General features: G+C 43.5%; 1 protein-coding gene across 3 annotated transcripts in view; it reads right to left on the bottom strand.

Annotated features, from left to right (window-relative positions):
• The window catches only part of UBE2R2 (ubiquitin conjugating enzyme E2 R2), a 108,559-nt gene that overhangs the window by 75,004 nt on the left and 12,106 nt on the right, over positions 1–21,449 (bottom strand). The window contains exon 1 of one of the 3 annotated variants that reach the window (XM_006122995.4): positions 1,916–2,064. The exons of the other annotated variants lie outside the window; for them this stretch is intronic. Coding sequence (XP_006123057.2) covers positions 1,916–2,038 — 123 coding nt within the window. The 5' untranslated portion in view covers positions 2,039–2,064. Of the gene's footprint in view, positions 1–1,915; positions 2,065–21,449 lie in introns of those variants that run through there. 3 annotated transcript variants of the gene reach the window in all.

The raw sequence follows: 21,449 nt of genomic DNA, 5'->3' as shown, positions 1-21,449 counted from the left end.
TAGCGGGATTCAAAAAAAGGGTTAGACATTTATATGGATAATAAGAGCATCCACGGTTACATCAGCTGAGATATAAAGTTTACAAAAAGGATTAGAGGGATACCAACTCTCATGCTTAACTGCAGTGCCATATCAGTCTTATGAAGCCTTCATAATTGGAATGGAGCATTGGAAGCTATCCTATTGTTCTAAAAATTATTAAACAAGTTACTAAGGGTTATCTTGGGAACTGACTTTAGTTGACAAGCTCATTTAACTAAATAGTTTTAAGTGTGTACAGTTATTTCAAACTAAACATGGTCAAAGCCAACTGTGTCTATATCCACTTTTTTCCCCTCAGATTTGCAGCAGTAACTTAACAGGCCTAAAAGGTAATACCTTGTTACCTCAGTGTAATTCCTTGTGTAGACCAGCCCTAAAAGTCAGATTGTACCCACAACTTAACAAGGGAGCACTTCAGTGCTGTTGTCTGTGATTAAGAGGTATTTGGGGCTTGTCTAGGTTTTTAAAGGTTCATCTTTTAAACCTCCAAAGGCTTCTAACTCACCTTGACTATACGATTTTAAAATATGTTAAAATGCTTTTACATGCACCCTTCACTTACCTCAGTGATTTCACTGAGGTCAGGGTATTCTTGTGTTACTAAAATAAGTTGAATTTATAATTTTTGTTCAGCACCTTGCATGCTTTCCAAGGGATGCTTTATAAAGATCATAATTTAGAGAAAACCTTAGTTTGGGGCAGGCAACAAGCAGCCCGGATGCATTTCACTAGTGTTAGCCCCGGTAGGTTGCTGGCACCTTATTTACCTGCACATCAGCAGTTACAGCTGCTTGCAACTCCTGTTGGCCAGGAACAGCGATCCTCAGCCAATGGGAGCCACAGGAAGAGGCACGGTACAGGAGACAGTTTCCCACAACTCCTATTGGCTGGGAATAGTGATCTGTGGCCAACAGGAGCTGCAAGCAGCTATAACTGCTTATGCACAGGTAAATAAAGTGCTAGCAGCCTGCCAGTGATCTACAAGGGGCTAACCCTGGTGAAATGCATCTGGCCAGTGGGCCACTTATTGCCTACCCCTGCCTTGGTCACTAGAAGCACTAAGATTCACCCATCAGAATGATGGGGTCTGTCTGATACAAGATACGATGGCAATACTAAGTTTAAACACTTACATCTCAACACCCGGGAGTACGTGTGTTCATCCCACATGCAAAGTTCTTTAAAGGGGCTTCATGCATGGGTTAGCCATCTTTTTAAAGATATTTCATTTCGGTGGCTCTTTAGCAGCTTCTCTCCATCACCACAGAAAGCCACTTAAAACTGAAATAAAGCTGGCCATTTCAGAATTCTGATAAAGAAGTTTTAATTGTCAAATTAGAGCCAGCTGAAACACCAAATTCTGAGAAGAGCATGTAGAGAGCATGGAAAAAACTTGCGCAAAATTTCAGCGAGATATGGTATGCTAAAACTCACATTGCTCCTGAGGCCAGTGACAGCCACACCATGTTTCTTGTATCTCTACTTCCACCATTTTAATAGAAAGTGTAAGATAGATACTATACAAAGTTCAAAAACAAGATGACTAGACCAATCCAATCTGAACAGGGCATTTACTATCAACTGAAGGTAAGTTTAACATGTTCATGTCCAAGTCTTATGATAAGAACTGTAACTAAAAGCCTGAAAAAAAATTTAACAACTCTTGTAACCCTGAGGTATCATTATCCAAATAGGCAGAGCACAAGCTCAAGTCAGAATATCTGAATTATATTCCTCAATCAGCTACTCTCACTGTTCAATTTTAGGCATTTACTCTATGTGAATTTGCACATCTTATTTTAGCAGTGACTTTGAAAATGAGACTTTTACACTTTTACTATAGGGCCTATTTTCATACTTACTGAGCACTCACATATTCAACTGTAGTCTGTAGTAGCAGCAGAAGCTTCTCAGTTCCTCTGAAAAAAATTCTTAGTCTCTGCATCTCTGAATCTTCTTTATTTGTATTATCAAAGCAACTGGGAGCCTCAGTCATGTACCAGGATACAACTGTGATAGGCACTGTACAAAAACAGGACAAAATGATGGTCCCTACCACCAAAGAGCTTACAATCTAAAACGTACGACCAGAGTGTTATGGATATAAACAGATGGGAAAATACAAGTAAACAGTGAGACCACAATGGTCAGCATAATAGGCAGTGGTCTCTGCACAGCAACAGCTTAACCACTGCCAAGTTTTTTGTAGGCCTCATAGCAAAGGACAGTTTTGAAGAGACTCAAAAGGCAAACAACGTAGGAGTTTTGCTTATTTACTAGGATTTCCTCCCATGTACGTGGGGCAGACGTGAAAAAGCACAAAATATAATGTGTGTTTAGTGGAGACTGCCATCATTCCTGATCAGAGGCCAGCATCAACAGCAAATGAGAGAAGACAGGGATTAACTATAAAGGGCCTTAAAAATTAATAAAAGCAGCTTTGTGAATTACTGTGACAACTGGACCTGAGGTGTGAGCTTAACTGTAAGATGTAAAGTTCATAAGATGTCATAACCTAAAACAAAAGTTGATGGGAAATAGGATTAGTCTGAACAGAAGAGATCCATTTCTACAATTCAAGGATTGTGTTGAAGTTAAACAATAGATGTGAAGCCGAAAGTCAGAGCCAAAATTGTTGTCAGTTCTTAAGCCTAGTTGGTAGATACAATAATGAGGGGATGGACTATTAAGGATCCAAAATATTTTTCTACCTATCACTCCTTTTGTGAGGAAAAAGGAACAAATATAAACACATGTGGAACTGCAGACAAAGGCTATTTGAGCAAGCCCCACTATCATAGTTCTCCCCTTCACAGGTTTCCTGGAACTACGGGCATTCATCATCCAGACCTTAAAAGGTGTCCTGACAAGAACTGGCCAGGGAGAGGCAATAAGATGAAAGTCACCCTCACCAGTTCCTGAATCTCAAAACTGAATTGAGTTTTTCCCCTTCTAAAAACTTTACAGCCAAATGGGAAAGCAGCAAGGGATGCTGCAAAAATGAAATCATATTTTGTATTGTATATTTCAAATGCTTTTTTGTATTTTAATAAAAAAGGTTAAGATTTTTTTATAGGTGTTTGTGCCACAGTACCAGGCTTAAGTATCTACCGTCTTCCACAGTATTCTTGCCAGCAAGTTAAAGTATGGATTGGATGAATTAACTATAAAAAGGTGGACAGGAAGTTGGCTGAATCATAAGGCTCAACATCCCAATGTCTAGTTGGCAGCCGGTATCAAGCAGAGTGTCTTGGGGCTGGGATGGATTTAACTCAGCAAGTTTGTGGATGACACTAAGCTGGGGAGGTGTAGATATACTAGAGGGTAAGGAGAAGATCCAGAGCGGCCGAGACAAATTGGAGGATTGGGCCAAACGAAATCTGATGAGGTTCAACAAGTGCAGGATTCTATACTGAGCATGAAAGAATGCCATGCATTGCAGAACAGCAACTGGGAATTACAGTAGATAAGAATCTGGATACGAGCTGGAGTGATTATTACCCTTTATTCAGCCCCAACTTGCATTACAGAATGGATATGGACAAATCTCAGAGTCCAGCAGATGGCAACAATGATTAGGTGGCTGGGGCACACTACTTATGAGGAGATGCTGAGGCAAATGGGCTTTTTTAGCCTGAAGAATAAAAGAGTGGTGTGGGAGAGTGGATAGCAACTTTCAGCTATCTGAAGGGGGATTTCTAAAATGATGGAGCTTAGTGGCAGAAGACAGAACAAGGAACAATCGTCTCAAGCTGCACTAAGGAGGTCTACATTAGGGACATTAAAATAAATTTTTGTAAACGTGTAACCACTGACATTTTCAGCAGTTACATATTTACATTTGGGGGGCAGGCAGGTGCTGGATGTTTTTTAGCCTGTTCTTCCCCCCTCCTCCAACCACCAGCTCCTGCCTGCCCTCCTCTGTGCTGCTGTCTGTGGGAGGTGGCTCTGCAGGAGCTGGTACGTGCAGGGAGCAGACTGAAAAGTAGACTGCACACAAGCACCTGGCACCAGTCTTCCTCACCCCCTGCTGCTTCTGATAGAGAGGTGGGGGAGCGTGGGTGTGTAACCGTGAGGTTTAACTAATGAGCCCAGGCTTATTGGTTAACTGTGTACACATTAACATCCCTAGTCAAGGTTGGATATTAGGAAAAAAAATATTTCACTAGGAGTTTGGTGAAGCAGTGGAATCTCCATCCTTAGAGACCGATGCTTTTTGGCCCAGTTTGACAAAGCCCTGGCTGGGATGATTTCGTTTGGGTTAGTCTTGCTTTGAGCAGGGGTTGGACTAGATGAGGGCCTCTTCCAACCCTAGTATTCTATGGTATGTATAAGTCTCTGGACCTTGCTGAACTCTGTTTAACCCTGCTAAATGGAGATTGGGCTAAACCATTAGCCCTTTTAATCAGTTTCAATTGAGTGTTTGAGATGTATGGATGAAAGTTACAGAAACAAGTCAACAACTAGGTTAGGAAATCTTATTCAAAATATTACTAGCCTAAGGAATAAGTTTCCTAGCCAGAATGAAATAGATGTTGGTTTTGCCATACATCATCTTCACATGAAGAATTGTTTTCTTCCAAACCATAAGGACTTGTCCTTTAATTCTAAATGGAAGCTCCAATGCTGCCAAGTATTATTGCCCATAGATTTATGGATGTTGCCAGTACAGATTATGTGACACTTTACAACAAGTCTAGATGACATTGTTAAAAACGTCTTCAGCACTCTGTATGAACTAGAACAGTGGTTCCCTACCTGTGGTCTGCAGACCCTTGGTGGTCTGGCAACAGTACTGCAGGGGGGGTCCATGGGCAGTTTAATAAGAATCTTGGGCCCAAAAACCTTACTTTTCTTTTTCTTCTCTTCCCCCACCCGGGGGGGGGGGGGAGGGGAAGAGAACCAGTGAAATGTTAATACATTGAAAAGGGGTACATTATTCTCAAAAAACATTGGGAACCACTGAACTAGAATACTCATATTGCTGCCAGCCATGGAGCTGCACCATAGAAGTGCAGAAAGTGAGCAATTAGGGAAGAATTTAGTTCAGAAGATACCTTAGACAAAACCTTAGCACTAGTAAAGCAATGAGACAGCTTTTAAAGACATACCAGCATTTTCACAAAGTTATTTTATTGACCTAGGAATAAATACATCATGTTCCTAATAGATTTTGAACCTACCACCTCCTTTTGCCCAGAGCTATTTTTCCACTGAATGCTCTTTCACAGATAAATGTGCATTAGAAAAAAATCTCTGCTCCCATCTGAATACTGTGTTTAACCATTACAACTCAATCACTATTTCTCTTGCACAAAGGCACTGTACAAACACAGGTTTGGATACCAGTTATTGACAAATCAGAGACTCAGAAAGTTTATGGCTAGCCCATAATTTTATTCTGCCAAGATGTTAATGCTTAGAGTTGCTTAACATGAATTGCTGCCCACATAAATAGGTGATAGCTGTCAATTACAAATACATCCTTATGATAAAAGGCAAACTATTAGTTCAAACTTTTAGTTTATTCAGAGGTCAAGTTTTTGTTGCCAAGGTACATAAAGTACTTTACAAGGAAAGAAGCAAAAGATTAAAACCAAGTCTACGGATTCATGACAAAGTTTGTTGTTGTTTTTCTATCTACTGCTTGATAAGAGATGTATGTATTTACAGCCATTAACTAGCATCAGCTTTACAGCACTCAAAAAGGGAAAATGCTCAATGCTTGGTCCATCTTAATTCAGCTGCATTGGGCATTTGCATTCTAGTGGTCTTGAGTTTAGGGGACTTGGGTTGGGAGGAGTTGTATAGATCAGGTAACTAATGTTTCTCTCAGCGCACAGGATGGACTCCATCAACTCCAAGAATACAACCATCTCATGTGCTGATGGAATGAAACCCTGCCTACTTAAATGATCTCAGATCCCAGGTGCCAGCCTAGCCTGTATGAGTATACTGAAATTTTATAGTCTAAAATCTGAGTTGGCCAACTTGGGCCAGCCATGGGTCTTTCAGTGAAGATTAGAAATATCCAAAGAGGTACCCAAGCACCACACAAATTGTTGAATCCACATTTTCTGTGGTAAGAACAGAAGAAATCACAGAAGTTCATTCTTTAATAATGTTTTATACATTATCAAAAGAAACGTAGAATAATTTTTAGTACCTAACAGAACTAAGACAAATCAGACATTATTAATATCCATAAACATTTTTAAAAATTGTTTGTTCTGTCAGAGTTCTATGGGTGGACATTTCCATAGTTACCTGCATATTTTTATCTTGAAAACATATTCAGCTGCTTATATATGGAAGTGTAGCCACATAAATGTTATAATCTGTTTTAGATGCAACTCCTTTATCAGAGCATTCATGAACAGTTTTGTACTGGTAACCTGGATTACTAGAATAAAGCATCAAATGATAAATTGAGACAGTAACCAACAAGTGTTCCTTCATTGTACTTATTAATACAAGCAAAAACTAAAAAAAACTTTGATAGTATAGTTCTTAAACTCTCCATCACAATCAACTACCGTATTTTTCATCTTAAAATGATGTGCATTAAGCCACTGCATATAGTAATCAATGCTTATTTAAATTCACTAGTTTTAAAAAAAATTGGAAATACTAGCTCTTATAGTCATGAAAAGAATTACCTGCAGGTCATCCATGCTGTAGTTTTCTTCTTAAACACTCTAAATGTAGAGACTGGCTTTCTGCCCAAGTGTTTCAAACTCAGTGTTATGGCACCGATTGGGAACTTGCACTTCAGCACGCATAACATGCCTTCACCAAACTATAACCAGCAATACTGTTCAAGCAATTTTTAATGTATCAGTTTATACAGAACCACACTGTGCAAAGCAGGTACCTAGCCTTGTGGTTACAGAACCTTTAAGTAGTAGCCACATTTGGAAGATAAATATTTCCTCAAGCACTACATGCCAAGGACAAACATACACATTCTCCCACTAGACGATTAACTCAAGTAAGTTTTGAGTTTCTTCATTTAAATCATTGTTCTGGGTGGGGAGAGAGTGAGACTGGGAATGAAGGGTTCAAGGAGAGAGGACAACTGTGATTAGTGGACACAGCCAAGAAGGAATGCATGTCCCCCAGATGGGTGACAGTCAAACTCTGAAATACATAAGAGATAGCTGTCCCTTTCTCTACCCCTACCACCTGATGGCCCAGTACCCATCTCTGGCCTCTTGCTTACCCTTCTGAGGTCATTCTGTAGTCTCTCCCTTTCCATTTTATGAGGAAAAAAAAAATCAAATTCTACTCACATCCCATATCCTGGCACAACCAAATCCTGACCTTGCTTTAAATTAGGATATGAGGAAGCTGCATACCAAATATGGTGGTCCTAGCTCTTACTGCTTAGGAGGAGTCAGACAGACAGATTTCTAAAATGGACTGTAGGTTTGTTCTTAAGTTGAATCTGTATGTAAGTCAGAACTGGCATCCAGATTCAGCTGCTGCTGAAACTGATCAGTTTCAACAGCGGCTGAATCTGGACGCCAGTTCTGACTTACATACAGATTCAACTTAAGAACCCCAGGCTCCGCGGCTTTGCTCTGCTTTGCTCCCCGTCCCCCTGGTCTGCAGACCAGGGAGACGGGGAGCAAAGCAGAGCAAAACCGCGGAGCACGCGGGCAGCTGACAGCCCAGACGCGTCTGGGCTGTCCGCGTGCTCTGCCGCTTTGCTTCCTCTCCCTGGTCTGCTGGAGACCAGGGAGAGGGAGGGCCCCGTTTGTAACTGCGGATCCGACATAAGTCGGATCCGCGTAACTCGGGGACTGCCTGTATACAGTATGATTGGGTACTGTTTCTCTACTTCCAGAAACTTTCTTGGGAACTGGACTTCAAAGCTCAGGGAGGAAGGAAAGTCAGCCTGGCTATAGCCCAAGAAATACCTGCAATATCTTAATTGTAATACCTGACCTTCAAATGGAGGTGTAGGGGGAAGGAAGTAGAAAAATATAGTTCCACTAAGATCCATACAGAGTCCTCTGGCACATCTGTTGCAGAGGCAGCAAATGGGAGAATTTTGCCTCTGTTTAAAGTCAGTCTTACCAAGAACAGACTTGGACATGAACTGTACGCCCTCTCCCTCTTCCCCTCCTCCCCCGATGTTTGAACTGCATTATATCCCAAGAGTATAAGTCTCCTTCCCAATTTAAGATTTTCACTTATAATGAAGACAATGCAAGTCTTTCCTGTGTGAATGGTTTAACCGATTGGCTTGCTAAGAACACAAGGTAGAACAAACAGGGCAGTTCAAGAATTCTTTGATAGATTTTGCAGACTCTTGACATCCTGAGTTACTACTGGAAAGGAAAGGAAAGTGTGATAACTGGGGATTGTTTAAGAACATTTTACTATTTGCTCCACAAGACAGACCTACAAAACTACAAAGAAGAAGGACACACTGGTTAAAAAAAGCTTAACAAATAAAAGCAACTAAAAAAATAACAGATGGACAAAAATGCGAGTTGACAGTAGTGACTAAAAAGCTAGGAACTGAAGAAAATTGAAGTAATCAAAAGGACACAAGGAGAAACCCATGTCTTTCCACTAACTCTTGCAACATAGGGAAGTTCCAGGAAGCTAAATACATCGTGCCAGTATTTAAAAGGGGAAAACAGAATGAACCAAGTAATTGATGGTGTGTTAGCCTGGTATCCTGGACAAAATGGAGCAGGTGGCATGGAACTATTAATAAAGAATTTAATATCAATCAATACTGTTTGTGGGAGGAAGATCCTGTCAAACTAATTTGATTTTTATGGGAGTACAGGTACCTTGATAAAGGTAATTTGGGGCTGATAAAGGGAAGAGTGTTGATGTAATATAGACTTCTGTAAGGCATTTGAATTGATGACAACATTTTCATTAACCAAATAAAGAACACAACAGGAACAGCACACATTAAATGGATTAAAAACTGACTAGTCTGAAAATGTAACCATAAATAGAGCATCATCATGAAGCAGGTATGTTTCTAGTGGGGTCCCACAGGGATTAGTTCTTGGCCCCATGCTAATTAGCATTTTAAAAAGTTACCTAGAAGAAAACAAAATGATGGAAAGTTTGCAGATGACAAAGATTGGATAAATAATAAAGAGAACAAGTACAGAACAATCTGGATGCAAACAATGTGTTTTAATGAAACCAAAAGCAAGACTATGAACAAAGAACATAGGCCACACAAAGAATGCAGGACTCCTGACTCAAAGACTTGGGGGGATATGATGAACAGCAGAATGGAAGCCCCAAGTGTGATGTGGCCAAAAGGGCTACCTGTATCCTAAGTGTGTGTGGAAAGAAAGAAACAGGGGAATATCCAGGAGGAGGAGGTTATATTAAGTCTGTACTTGGCACTAGTGAGACTGCTGCTGGGATATTATATAGTAAACTTCCAATAATCCGGCACCTTTGGGACCCAGGGGGTGCCGGATTATCAAATATGCCGGACTATCAGAAGGGGGGCTATGAGGGGTCTGGAGTGGGGGGGATGCCACCCCAGACCACTCATAACCCCCCCTTCCAATAGTCGGGCTCTGCAGTACACCCCCCTTCCAATCCGGTAGCACCGATCCTTGGCACGGCGAGACCAACCAGGCAGCCCCCCAGCTGCTCTGCCCCAGGTGTCCCCAAGTCAGACGCTGCTGATACTGATCAGCGGCTGACTCCAGGAAGCCCGGGGCAGAGCAGCTCTGCCTCGGGCTTCCTGGAGTCAGCCGCTGATCAGTATCAGCAGCGTCTGACTTGGGGACACCTGGGGCAGAGCAGCTGGGGGGCTGCCGGGTTGGTCTAGTAGCGCCGAGGAGTGGCGCTAGGGGACCTACCTGGCAGCACCTCAGCTGCTCTGCCTCCGGCTTCCCCGATTCAGCCGCTGGTCAGTTTTAGCAGCGGCTGAATAGGGGAAGCTGGGGGCAGAGCAGCTCCAATGGTCCGGCCGTCCGGAGCACTTCTGGGTTCCTGATGGTGCCAGACCATCAGGAGTGCCGGACCGTCAGAGTTTTACTGTATCTAGTTCATACTTCAAGAAGGGTGTTGATAAATTGGGAAGGGTTCATGCAAGAGCCATAAGTATTAAGAGATTGGAAAGCATGCCTTAGAGCAGAGAAGCAATCGTTTTCAATGGGGGCAGCACGCCAAATGGTGTAAGTGGTCAGCTGTTATACGTTTCTACTATATAAATGGAGCAGTTGTGGGGTCAGGAATGGAGTTTGGGTGTAGGAGGGGACAGTGTGCCAGGTGCAGGCTCTGGCCAAAAGACACTTACCATAGGTAGCTTCTAGCCAGAGCCCCACCTCCCAGAGCTACACATTCATAGAGGATAGGTCCCTAGTCTGTCTGAAGCTTGGAATGGGGGACGATTCCCTGTTCTGTTAATTCCCTCTAGGGCAGTGGTCTCCAACCTTTTTACACTGAAGATCACTTTTTAAATCTCTGAACAGGCGAAGATCTACCGCCCCACCCCTTCCTTGAAGCCCCGCCCTCTATTCTCCTCCTGTCCATCACTTGCTATCCCCAGCTCTTACTTAAACTGTTTATCAGTGTATTTTTAAATTATGCGATATATAAAATTAAAATCACGTGTTTATAGTTATGAAATAAATGGTCTGTTTTTTATTCATGCTATTTAAATCTAAAATGAAGCATTTATAATTATACATTTTGTGGGGGCAGAGTTCTGAGGCTGGGGGCAGGGGAGAGGGAACAGGGTGCTGGGAGGGCAGAGGACAGGTTCTGCAGCAGGGGACAGAGTGCCAGTGGGGACAGCGTTCTGTACCTGGGAACAGGGGAGTGGGGACAGCGTTCTGTGGCTGGGGAGTCCCCTGCATCTGCCTCCTCCCAGGATTCCCCCCCCCCCCGAGGGAAACCAGCACGTGCCTTCCCCGGGGCCAGCCCCACCACACAGGGGGCCCCCCCGCGCACGCGTGCCTGCCCCAAAGCCAGCCTCCCCCCCCTCCCCCCCCAAGCGCAGGGAAGCCTCCCCCGGGGCTGACTCACCCCTCCTGTGCGGTGCAGGGAACCGATGCTCCCTCCTGCAGTACACCCGGCAGAGCAGCTAGCGCACTTCCGGAATCGCCGGAAGAGGCGCTAAGCTGCGGGACTTCTGTCCATCCCCGGGAAGCTGACACTACCTCCATTTTCACTTGAGGTAGGTAGTGAGGCTTCTCGGGGGTGGGAGAGAAATGGGGGCAGGGTGGACAGGATGCCTCACGATCGACCAGTTGGTGATCACGGCTCTAGGGGCACCTGGCATTGGTCGCTGTCAGAACACAGAATACTGGGCTAGATGGACCTTTAGTCTGACCATTCTTATATTCTGTTCACACAGTGCTCAAACTGGCCCACTGCTGGAGCCAGCATGCGTCTGTGACATGCACCTTTGGGGGAAGGTGTCTATAGCCAGAAATCAGCCAATGGGAGCCACAAGAGCAGAGGGCTCCCCTTCCCCTAAGGGGCATGCCATACACACACCCCTCCTCCCACACCTGGCCATAAGCAGCCTGTGCAGCCACAGCAGTCAAGGAGCCTGCCTAAGGGTCCCACTGGGATGGATCTAAATGTTTGGCAGAGTGGATTTTACCCAATCCTGCCTTATAAGCAGCTAAATAGTCTCAAGGAGTTCAGCCTAACAAAGAAAAGTTTAAGGTGTGAAGCAATTACTGTCTTTAAGTACCTATAGAGGTACCAGAAACTTGATCAGAGATCTTTATTCTAGTAGACAAAAATATAACCAGATTCAACAGCTAGAAATTGAAGCTAAACAAGTTCTGATGGGAAATAAAGTGCATTCATTTCAACAGCAAGGTCCGTTAATCATTGGAATAATTTACCAAGCTGAATTTTTCATTTGTCAATTTTTAAATTACATTGCATGTTTTTCTTAATGTGTGTTCTCTAAACTGGGACTCTCTGGTCTGGCAGCAACCATGGATGTTTCAAGACCAGAGAGTCCTGGCTAGCAGGGAGCTGGTGTGAGGAGGATTGGGGGGGGGTGGGGGGTGGGGGGGGGGGGGGAGACGGCGCGCGAAGAGAGAAGAGGGGCACTAGTGGCCACTTCCCCTGGTCTGGCAAAATCCCTCATCCAGGACCAGTAAGATCCTGGGGTGCTGGACCAGAGACATCTAACCTGTGGTACAAACAGGAATTAATTCACAGAAATTCTTTGTCCTGTGTTATACAAGATGTCAAACTAGAGGATGACAGTGATTTGTCAGACTTTTAGTTTATGAATCTACGGACAAGGTATAGGGCACATTTCAGAGGACTGCCTTACTAAGTCTCAGCCGGAAAAGTGTCTGGCCCCCATCTAGTAACACAGCTATACTAAAAAAGGGACTCATGAAGGATACTAATGGGTTCCTTATTGACTTCTCCTGCTTCCAGGAAGTTTCCTCTAGAAAAGATGATCATTAAATCTTGCTGAGACAGCAGTAACAGGCAGCATGGAGTCAGTGTCACAAGAGAGAAGTTTAGAGTTTGTGTTGCTAGTCATTTTGACCCAGACAGATTTTTGCACCAGGAAAAGCCAAAGATGTTTGTATGGGACAAGCATCAAGGTGAATTTTGAACTGCATGTAAGCAGAAAGTTGCAGTAAATCAGTATTTATGTTCTAGATTTTGCTCTCATGGTGTTGCCTGAATATTATGAGGAGTGACAGACAGCATTTGTTTACAGCTGCCACATACAAAGTGGACATATTCCTAGAATAAAACTGAAGGATCCAGACTTCCACTCTTCAGGAAGGAAGTCTGAATTTTATCTTGAATAAATAGCAGCTCATAGCCAAAGCTTTCTGGACTTTCCGTTTATTTGAAAAGGGACAAGAAAAGCAATTTCTTTTAAGTTTCCCCAACTATTTCCATACATAATATATATGGCTCTTATACCAAGTTTAAAGACTAGACAAGCCCACACACTACTTCTTTTGAAAAGAAAAATGCTCATTATGAACTTGGAGTTTTCCATCCACAGTGTTATGGGGGGGGTCCCTCCACCCCGTGCTCCATGAAAATTGGGTTATGGATATGAATGTGCATAACTGGAATATAAGCATATCAATTCTACAAGTCTCAAGGGTAGCAGTGTTAGTTTAACTTTAAAAAAAAAAAATGAAAAAACCCCAAGAGATCCTTGTAGCATCTTAAATTTGTTAGTCTCTGAGGTGCTACAGGACTACTTGTTTAAGGGTTTTTTTAATATCAATTTTACAGTTCTGCTGAATCTGCTTATCCTATTTTTGTGCATATATCATTCTTGTAAGTGAAGTTAGAAATAGGATATGTGAATCTGTTTATAATTCTAGATGTGCTAATAAGGGCCATGATAATGTTTTAGAAATAACTCTGTACTCAAACCAATGATCTGTGAATGGTAGTGTTTGTCTTGTAAGCCCAAATTGTGATTGGTCCTAGAAAGACATGCAACATGCCACCTGGTACTGGGAACCATCCTGAACCTGGTATTTTTCCACAGTTATGGAGGGTGCTGAACAAACAGTCTCTGCCCTGGGGAAAAAGGTCTATTTAAGCAATGGGAAGTCACCAGTCTTTTGTCTTCAGATGGCCTTTAAAAGTGACTGGCCCACCCTTAGAGGATACAAGAACTTTGAAGAAGCTGTAAACCCAGCCCATAGTAAATCAACTCAGACTTGAAGATTTTTACCTGTCCAAGATGAGGAAAATCCTGCATTGGCATGTTAATGAGGTCTTAAACACTGGATACACCTCTATTTGGAAAAGTTTTACTTGCCTCTTTCAAGCATGCATCTACTATAATGGATTCAATTTTTTCCCCAAATTAACATTAATTTGTTAAGTGGAGTTTTTGTTGCGTTGCATAACACAGGTAAGATTCTAAAAGACACTCCCTTATAATTAGTGTAGTAATTAGGTTAGGACCCAATATCACCACAGCTCTGAGAAATCTGAGCTGCAGCCTGCTATCTTCGTCATGGGCAGCTGCCATAAACAAAGGTGAAAAGTCAATCCATTTAAAACCTCTATTTTCATTCCTTTTGTTTGTGGCACCTGTGAGGTAATACACAGAATTTAAAAAAAACACCACAGAAAGCCTTCAGCTCAGATCTCTCAGGATCTCAAGTTGTTCTATTAAGATCTAGCATCAGTTATGTTTAATAGTCAAGGTGTTAAAAAATGTTTGATAATTCAAAAAAAGTTGTTTGCAGTTTACCTTTGGCAGTACAGGAATTCCTTGTTTAATACGTGCCAGCTTAACACGTTTTCGTGATAGCATATTTTTTGGGGGAACATTTTTTGAACATGACCCATCCCCGCAATAACAGGGAATAAACTTAATATTTATTCCATCCGACTCTTTGCCCAGAATGAAGACAAACATACCCATATATTGAGAGTGACCCATATACTGAGAATTACACAGAACTCAAATCTAAAGTCATCTGAGAGAAACCAAGACTCAATTCAGGATTCTGAAGAACAGTACATGGTTAAAGCGGCGAGGTGTCCTGTGGCACCTTATAGACTAACTGAAGTGTTGGAGCATAAGCTTTCGTGGGCAAAGACCCACTTAGTCAGATGCACGTAGTGGAAATTTCGAGAGGCAGGTATAAATATGCAGGCCAGAATCAGGCTGGAGATGACGAGGTGGATCCAATCAGGGAGGATGAGGCTCACTTCTAGTAGCTGATCTGGAGGTGTGAATGCCAAGAGAAGAGAAGCTGCTTTTGTAGTTAGCGAGCCATTCACAGTCTGTGTTTAATCCTGAGTTGTGTCAAACTTGAAGATGAACTGTAGCTCAGCAGTTTCTCTTTGAAGTCTGGTCTTGAAGTTCTTTTGCTCAGGATGGCTACCTTTAGATCTGCAATTGTGTGTCCAGAGAGATTGAAGTGTTCCCCTACAGGTTTTTGTATATTGCCATTCCTAATATCTGATTTGTGTCCATTGATTCTTTTACATAGGAACTGTCCAGTGTGGCCTATGTATATAGCAGAGGGACATTGGTTCATTCTCCTGCACATCTACTAATGTAATATATGCCATCATGTGCCAACAATGAGTATGGGCGGCTCAAGACACAGATTTGTGATGTGTGGATGGTGCAGGAGTGTTGTGGGAGAAGACTGAGGATGTGGGGATGCAGGAGTTTGGGGATGTAAGAGGCTCAGGACAGGGGGTTCCAGTGTATGATAGGCTCAGATTTGGGGTCAGGTGGTGCAGAAGTGTTATAATGCTGCAGTGAGATGGGGCTTTGGCCCCAATTGGGGGTTGTTGACCAGGCTTTGTTTTGAAATAAAATATGTCAAACTCAAAATGTTTTAGCATTATCTTTATTTATGAGAGGGGCGGGGAACCTGTTTTGAGTCAAGGGTCACTGACCCACAGAAAAGTGTGGCCCCAACTGACAAGTGAAAGGTGCCAAAAAATTAAAATAAAATAAATAAAAAAACACCCTCCAAAACCCCCAAGCCTCATTAATGTGGTCCAAACTGTGCTGATGGGGGCTGGGGACAGGGTGCTAGTGGCTGCTGGGGCTGGGAGAGGGTGCTGCTGGGGTGGGTGGCAGGAAGCTGGCACAGGTGGCCGAGTGCTGGGGCAGGTGGCAGGGTCCTGGGGTCAGGGACATGGTGCTGCTGGGTGCTGGGGACAGGGTGCTCGTGGGAGAGGGGGGAAGGAGGGTCTGAACAGGGGCAGAGTACAGGGGCAGCTGGGACCAGTACCTGGCAATCCTGCAACACCTCTGGGTTCTGGGAAGTGTACAACTGCACTTCCCCTCTCCAAATAGCTGGCACGCGCACGCTGCCTGAACAGCAGGGGCTGTTGCACCCCAGCAACTTACTTCCGTGATGCCAGCCTGCGGGGGGGAAGGGAAGAGCAAGGGGATGTGTGGGAGTCCCTGGGCAGAGTGTGCTGCCTGCACAGTTAGAACTGTGCAGCCCCGGGTCTCCTGACCTCCCACCCCCATTTCATCCATGAGGTCTTTGAGGCAGTAAAGAAAAAGCCACAGTGAGGGTCACAAGCTGTTCAAAACAGAATAAACAGTCAAAGAAAGTGTGAATGGGAGGCCTCAATCTCAATAAGCAGTAAAGTCAACTGCTAGTGGCTCAAGCTGAAGACATGGGGCCTGAAACTGATCAGCGCATAAGAAACTAACATATCTAATGTTATAAAGAAAATCTCAAAGTGAAACAATGACTGGAATCACTGAAAATATGCTAGTGTAAAAGGGTTAAAATAAGTATAGTGCCCAATATTTGTTTGATAACAGGATAGCATGATGGAATAAGCTAGCATCTGAACTTCTGAAGTGTAATGAAGGAGCACTGAATTCCTTGCTGGAAGAAGTTCAATCAAGTGAAGTGTCTGAAGCTGTCACCATGACTGGAATGTCCTTCGCCATGAGTTTGTCTATTTTTCTAGATACACATCCCCAGGCATTTTAACAGTCACACATTATACAACAGAATATTTGGAGTGACTGGAAGGAGACTACCTCTTTTTGTACTACTACATGTGACATGTCAACTCCAGATAAAAAGTTAAAAAGCAATTGACACTGGAATACTTAAAAACAGATCCTGAAATCTGGAACCTTCTTAGAAAAATGTTTGACTAAAGAGCAAGTTGACAAGGTCTATTGGAAGTCGTTTACCACCACAACCCCCCTGCCAGTTTGTGGGTTTACAGCTTTTCCTTATTGATAACCAAAATCTCTCTCCCTCCTATGTCAGAGACCCATAAATAGGAGAAGTGAATCTGGCCATAAAGGAGAAAGCCAGAATGGACTAAAGCAGTAGTTCTCAAACTTTTTGGTCCACAAACCACCTTGCTCAATGTAACCCTTTCCATGGACTACCAGCCAGCCACACACTTCTCGAAATACCTTAGAGCATAAAAACAAATACACAGCTACTAGCAGGCTGTGCCTCAGGCTCACTATGTTCGCCAACCTCACTCCTGTCCCCCAGCCGGAAAAACTGTTATATAGAGAGATAACATAAGGGGGGGGTGTATATAACCGGCAAGAATGAAGATATCAAGAATGAAGATATCAAAATTACAGTTTAAGTGCTTTAACGTTATCATGTTATCTAAAACTAAGTTTAGTAAACTAAAGTAAAAACAACATAATATCCAAAACAAAAGGTTTCCATGTTATATATGGCAGAGGTGGGGAACCTTTTCTGGGTCAAAGGCCACTGCACTGACCCACGGGGAGGGAAGGGGGGAGGAGAGAGAAATCTGTTAGGGCCCACAGAAAAAAGTTAGAAGCAAAAACAAAATAAAAGCCACAAAAATCAAAAAAATTCCTAACCTTCACTGATGTGGCCCCCAACTAAGATACCTCATGCCCCTTGCACTCCAGCTCCATGGGGGAAGGAGGAAAAGGGACGGGAGGGAAAGGAGACAGGTTCAGGGCTTCCCATAGGCCAATTAACTCTTATGGGGTCCTAGGGCTAGATTTTGGCACTGGAGTGGGGCCAAACATGAGGGATTCAGTGTGCAGGAGGGGGCTGCTTGGGACTGGAATAGGGATGCATGGTCAGGACAGGAGTTGAGGTGTTACAACAACATTTTAGGATTACAAAAATTAAGCATTTATGAATTTTATTGAAAACAATTTTCATTTGTGTTTTCCATGATAAGTGTCTGTGTAATACCATCTTAGCCAGAAAGTGGGGACAATGAGGTCATTACTTAGCGCTGCGCGCACAGGCAATCAATAGTGCAATCACCTGTTATATACCACCGTAAATCCCAGTACTCGGGAAGCGTGGGTGACTGAATATGAATCTACTAGCGCCGCATCACAGAGTTTAGCATTTGTTTATCATCCTTACTTATTTGTGGTCTCCTTTTTTCAGTCTTCAGATATGAGACTTATTAGGGGTTCTGCAAAATTCTTTTGAGTTTAAAAGGGCTCTGTAGCCAAATAAAATTGGGAAACACTGGTATAGTCAATTAACTGATAAGCAAAAGCTCATAGGTTAATGCTACAGACTTTACATCAGGTGACTGACTATCTTTTATTGGACCAACTTGTCAAGCCTCAAAGTACCTTCTCAAGGCCTGAGGAGGAAACCAGAGAGTATGTAAATGAAATACAAGGAAGAACAGATTGTTAGGCACAAGGGGTTCAATCAGGTTGTAGAACACCTAAATGAAAAGGGCAATTAACACTTGTGAAGTTCTAGGGCAGAGAAGGATAGCAGGAAGCAGGATGCAATCCAGAGTGTTGTAATGAATCATACTAACAATGCTGTCAAGTCCATGGCTTTTAGTATCCAGGAGAGCTCTCAATTGGATTTCCTAGGCTCAACTTTTGAAGGTGTCCTCAAAGGAAACGTGCACAACAAGGACTAAGAGGCCATATATTGAGTGATCACTTTGTCAAAGTGGCACGTTAGAGAGTATGAGCTTTTGTTGGTAAAACCTACTTACATCAGATGAGCTGGAGTGCAAACAACAGAAACCAAGATAGATATATAGGTATCTCTCTCTCTGCGCGCATGCACACACCAAGATAGATATATAGGCAGGGCTTGACAAACGGTGGCAAAATCCGCTCTCCAGCCCCACATCGTGCATGCGCGTGCCGGTGAATGGAGCAACCGGCTAAAATCTCTCCCTCTCCCTCTCTCCCTCTGTACAGGCTGGTGAAATTCCTTTGTAGAAGAATGGCTATTTTCAAATCCATGATTAACTTTCCTCGGCACTCAAAGTGTCCCTTACAGCAGAGGAATCTAAGACCTGCTTATCTGGATCTGGCCCCTGAGGTTTGGGGCTACTACCCCCCAACATTGGGGAGCCCATGCTGGCACTCCAGGCCCATACCTCCCCTTTAACACCCACCACGGGGCTAGAACACCAGCTCCCCACTCTGTAAGGGGGAAAACCCCAGGCTTCAGTCAGGGAAACCAGAGCCAGATCTAATCCACAGGCTCTGCCTGGTGGGGCGAAGTGGCAACTCCATGTGCTGCTGCTTTCCCTCCCCTTAGCTGGTGCAATAAAGCACTGCCTGGAAACTTTTCCTCCACAAAAATCTACTAGCCTGGGCCCTCAGTGTCTGCTGAGAGGGGCAAATGTGGGATTCTTCCTGCTTTTCAGTCTGATGCCATGTCAGCGAGGTAGGTTTAGTTGGTTTTTTTGGGGGGGGGAGGGCGTGCTTCTCACTTGTTTGGCCCTGACCAGTGTTCCCTGTAAGCTGAGTGCTTAGGCAGCAGCCCAGGAGAGATTCAGGTGCCGCCCAGCTGACTGGAAGAGAACCAACAGCTGACCACAGCCAGCAGCATGTGTTTCTATTGGCGGTGCACATCTGCATGTCTTGGTGCAGATGAAATTTATTCTGCACATAGATGAAAAAAGAGACCATTGCTCCTGACTGATTTTTCTGTGGGTCAGAGACCCCTGACTTAAAAAAAGTTTTACCTCTGCCCTTCAGGTTTGTGTGTTACAATTTCTGATGTGTCCATTCACCTTTGTCATAATGACTGTCCAGTTTGGCCTATATATAGGGCTTGATAAATGGCGGCAAAAACTGCTCGCCAGCCCCACACTGTGCATGCGCCAGAGTCACATTGCGCACGCTGCTGATGAACAGGGCGCGCGGCTGAAATCTACTCACCACGGGTGAGTAGATTGTATAGTTTGTCAAGCCCTCTGTGTGATTTATTTACTTTTAGAGAGAAGCATTGCAAGCATTTGATGGCAAATATTACATTAGAGAACGTGCAGTTGTATGAACCCCTGATGTTGCAGCTTATGTGGTTAAGTCCTGTGATGGTGTTTGTATAGATATCTGGACAGATTCCACAACAGGGTTTGTTGCAGAGGTAGGTTCCTGAATGAGTATGTCTGAGATGTGATATGTGGCTGCTGGAAAGTATTTGCCTCAGGCTGGGGTGTTGGGAAATAGGCCAGTCCTCACCTACAGACAAGGACTGTGAGTGACTGATCGTTTTCTAGGATAGATTGTAGATGGTCAAGGATACACTGGAGGGGTTTCAGCTGAGGTTTGTAGGTGATGACTAGTGGCGTTCTGTTATTTTCCTTGTTGGGCTTGTCTTGAAGTAGCTGACTTCTGGGTACTTGTCTGGCTCGGTAAATCTGTTTTCCTAGGTGAGTATTTATGTTTTAAGAATGCCTGATAAAGATCTTGTATGTGTTTGACTGTGTGGGGGACTGGAGCAAATTGAATGGCATCTTAAGGCTTGGCTATAGACAGACAATTAATCCCTGTGGTGTGTCCTGGATGGAAGCTAGAGACATGTAGGTTTCCAATGGTGCTAATGTGGTTATCGTATAATTCTACTGTAGTGTCAAGGAAGTGGATTTCTTGTGTGGACTGTTCCAGGCTAAGGTTGATGGTGGGATGGGAATTGTTGAAATCCCTGTGGAATTCAAGAGTCTCCTTCCTATGGGACCATATTATGATGTTGTCATGAATGTAGCATTAAGTAGAGTAGGGGACGAGAGCCAAGGAAACACTGTTCAAGGCCATCCATAAAAAACAATGGCGTACTGTCAAGAGTGTTTGCTTACGAATGATAGGATGTTGTCCTATTTTTCTGGAGGTATTTATTGATTCTAGAATGCCCTGGATTTCACCTACATAGCAGTTGGGACATTTGCTATATGGTATGAAGTACACTACATGTTGCAATACATGTGTAGGACCAGGGATACTGAGAGTTAGTGTGGCCCCCTGATCGTAGTAACAATGGAGATGCTTGGGTGATTGTGTACAATACCACAACTCCACCAAGTACACAAACTCATAATCAAGTCAAGGATTAGAGAAACTAAAAAGGTATTAACCTTAAATTGTTACAAATAACTTATCACCATATTCAGTGCTCTGTGCAATTCTGCAATATTCTGCTCCCTCAGTTGGGACTTTGACCACCTGTCAGTTTCACATCAGTGTGTCTTATATGCATGGTAGGACCTCTCAGCACACCTATAAGCCATGACCGTGCCTACCTTCAGCCTCTCAAAATTCCACTTTTGTCATGCTGCCTACAGAGAATCTAGTTGACTTGTATAAGAACTAATCCTCATCAGGGATGCAAGCGACTAAATCGACTAGTTGACTCACCACACTAGTCTAGTGGTCACTTCCCCCCCCACTCGCTGACTATCATAAAGAGGCAGCAGGGGGAGGGGGAAAGGGGCGGTGTTGAAGAGAGCCGGCTTAAAAGCCAGTTCTCTCCTCCTCCCTCCCCGCCATCTCCAGTTCCATGGGAGGGGGCAGGAGCACAGAGGCAGCCAACTTTGAGATGTGTAAAAGTCCCCGCTGGGGTTCTTGTACATTTCAAAGGCAGAACACAGAAGTTCTTAACTAACTGAATAGTCAATGGAAATCCCATCAACTATTCAATTAGTTAATTAATTGAAAT

This window comes from Pelodiscus sinensis, chromosome 6 (assembly GCF_049634645.1).
Source record: "Pelodiscus sinensis isolate JC-2024 chromosome 6, ASM4963464v1, whole genome shotgun sequence".
In the NCBI taxonomy this organism is placed as follows: domain Eukaryota; kingdom Metazoa; phylum Chordata; order Testudines; family Trionychidae; genus Pelodiscus; species Pelodiscus sinensis.
Note: the sequence above shows the minus strand (reverse complement) of the source record. Positions and strands in the feature narration are given on the sequence as shown.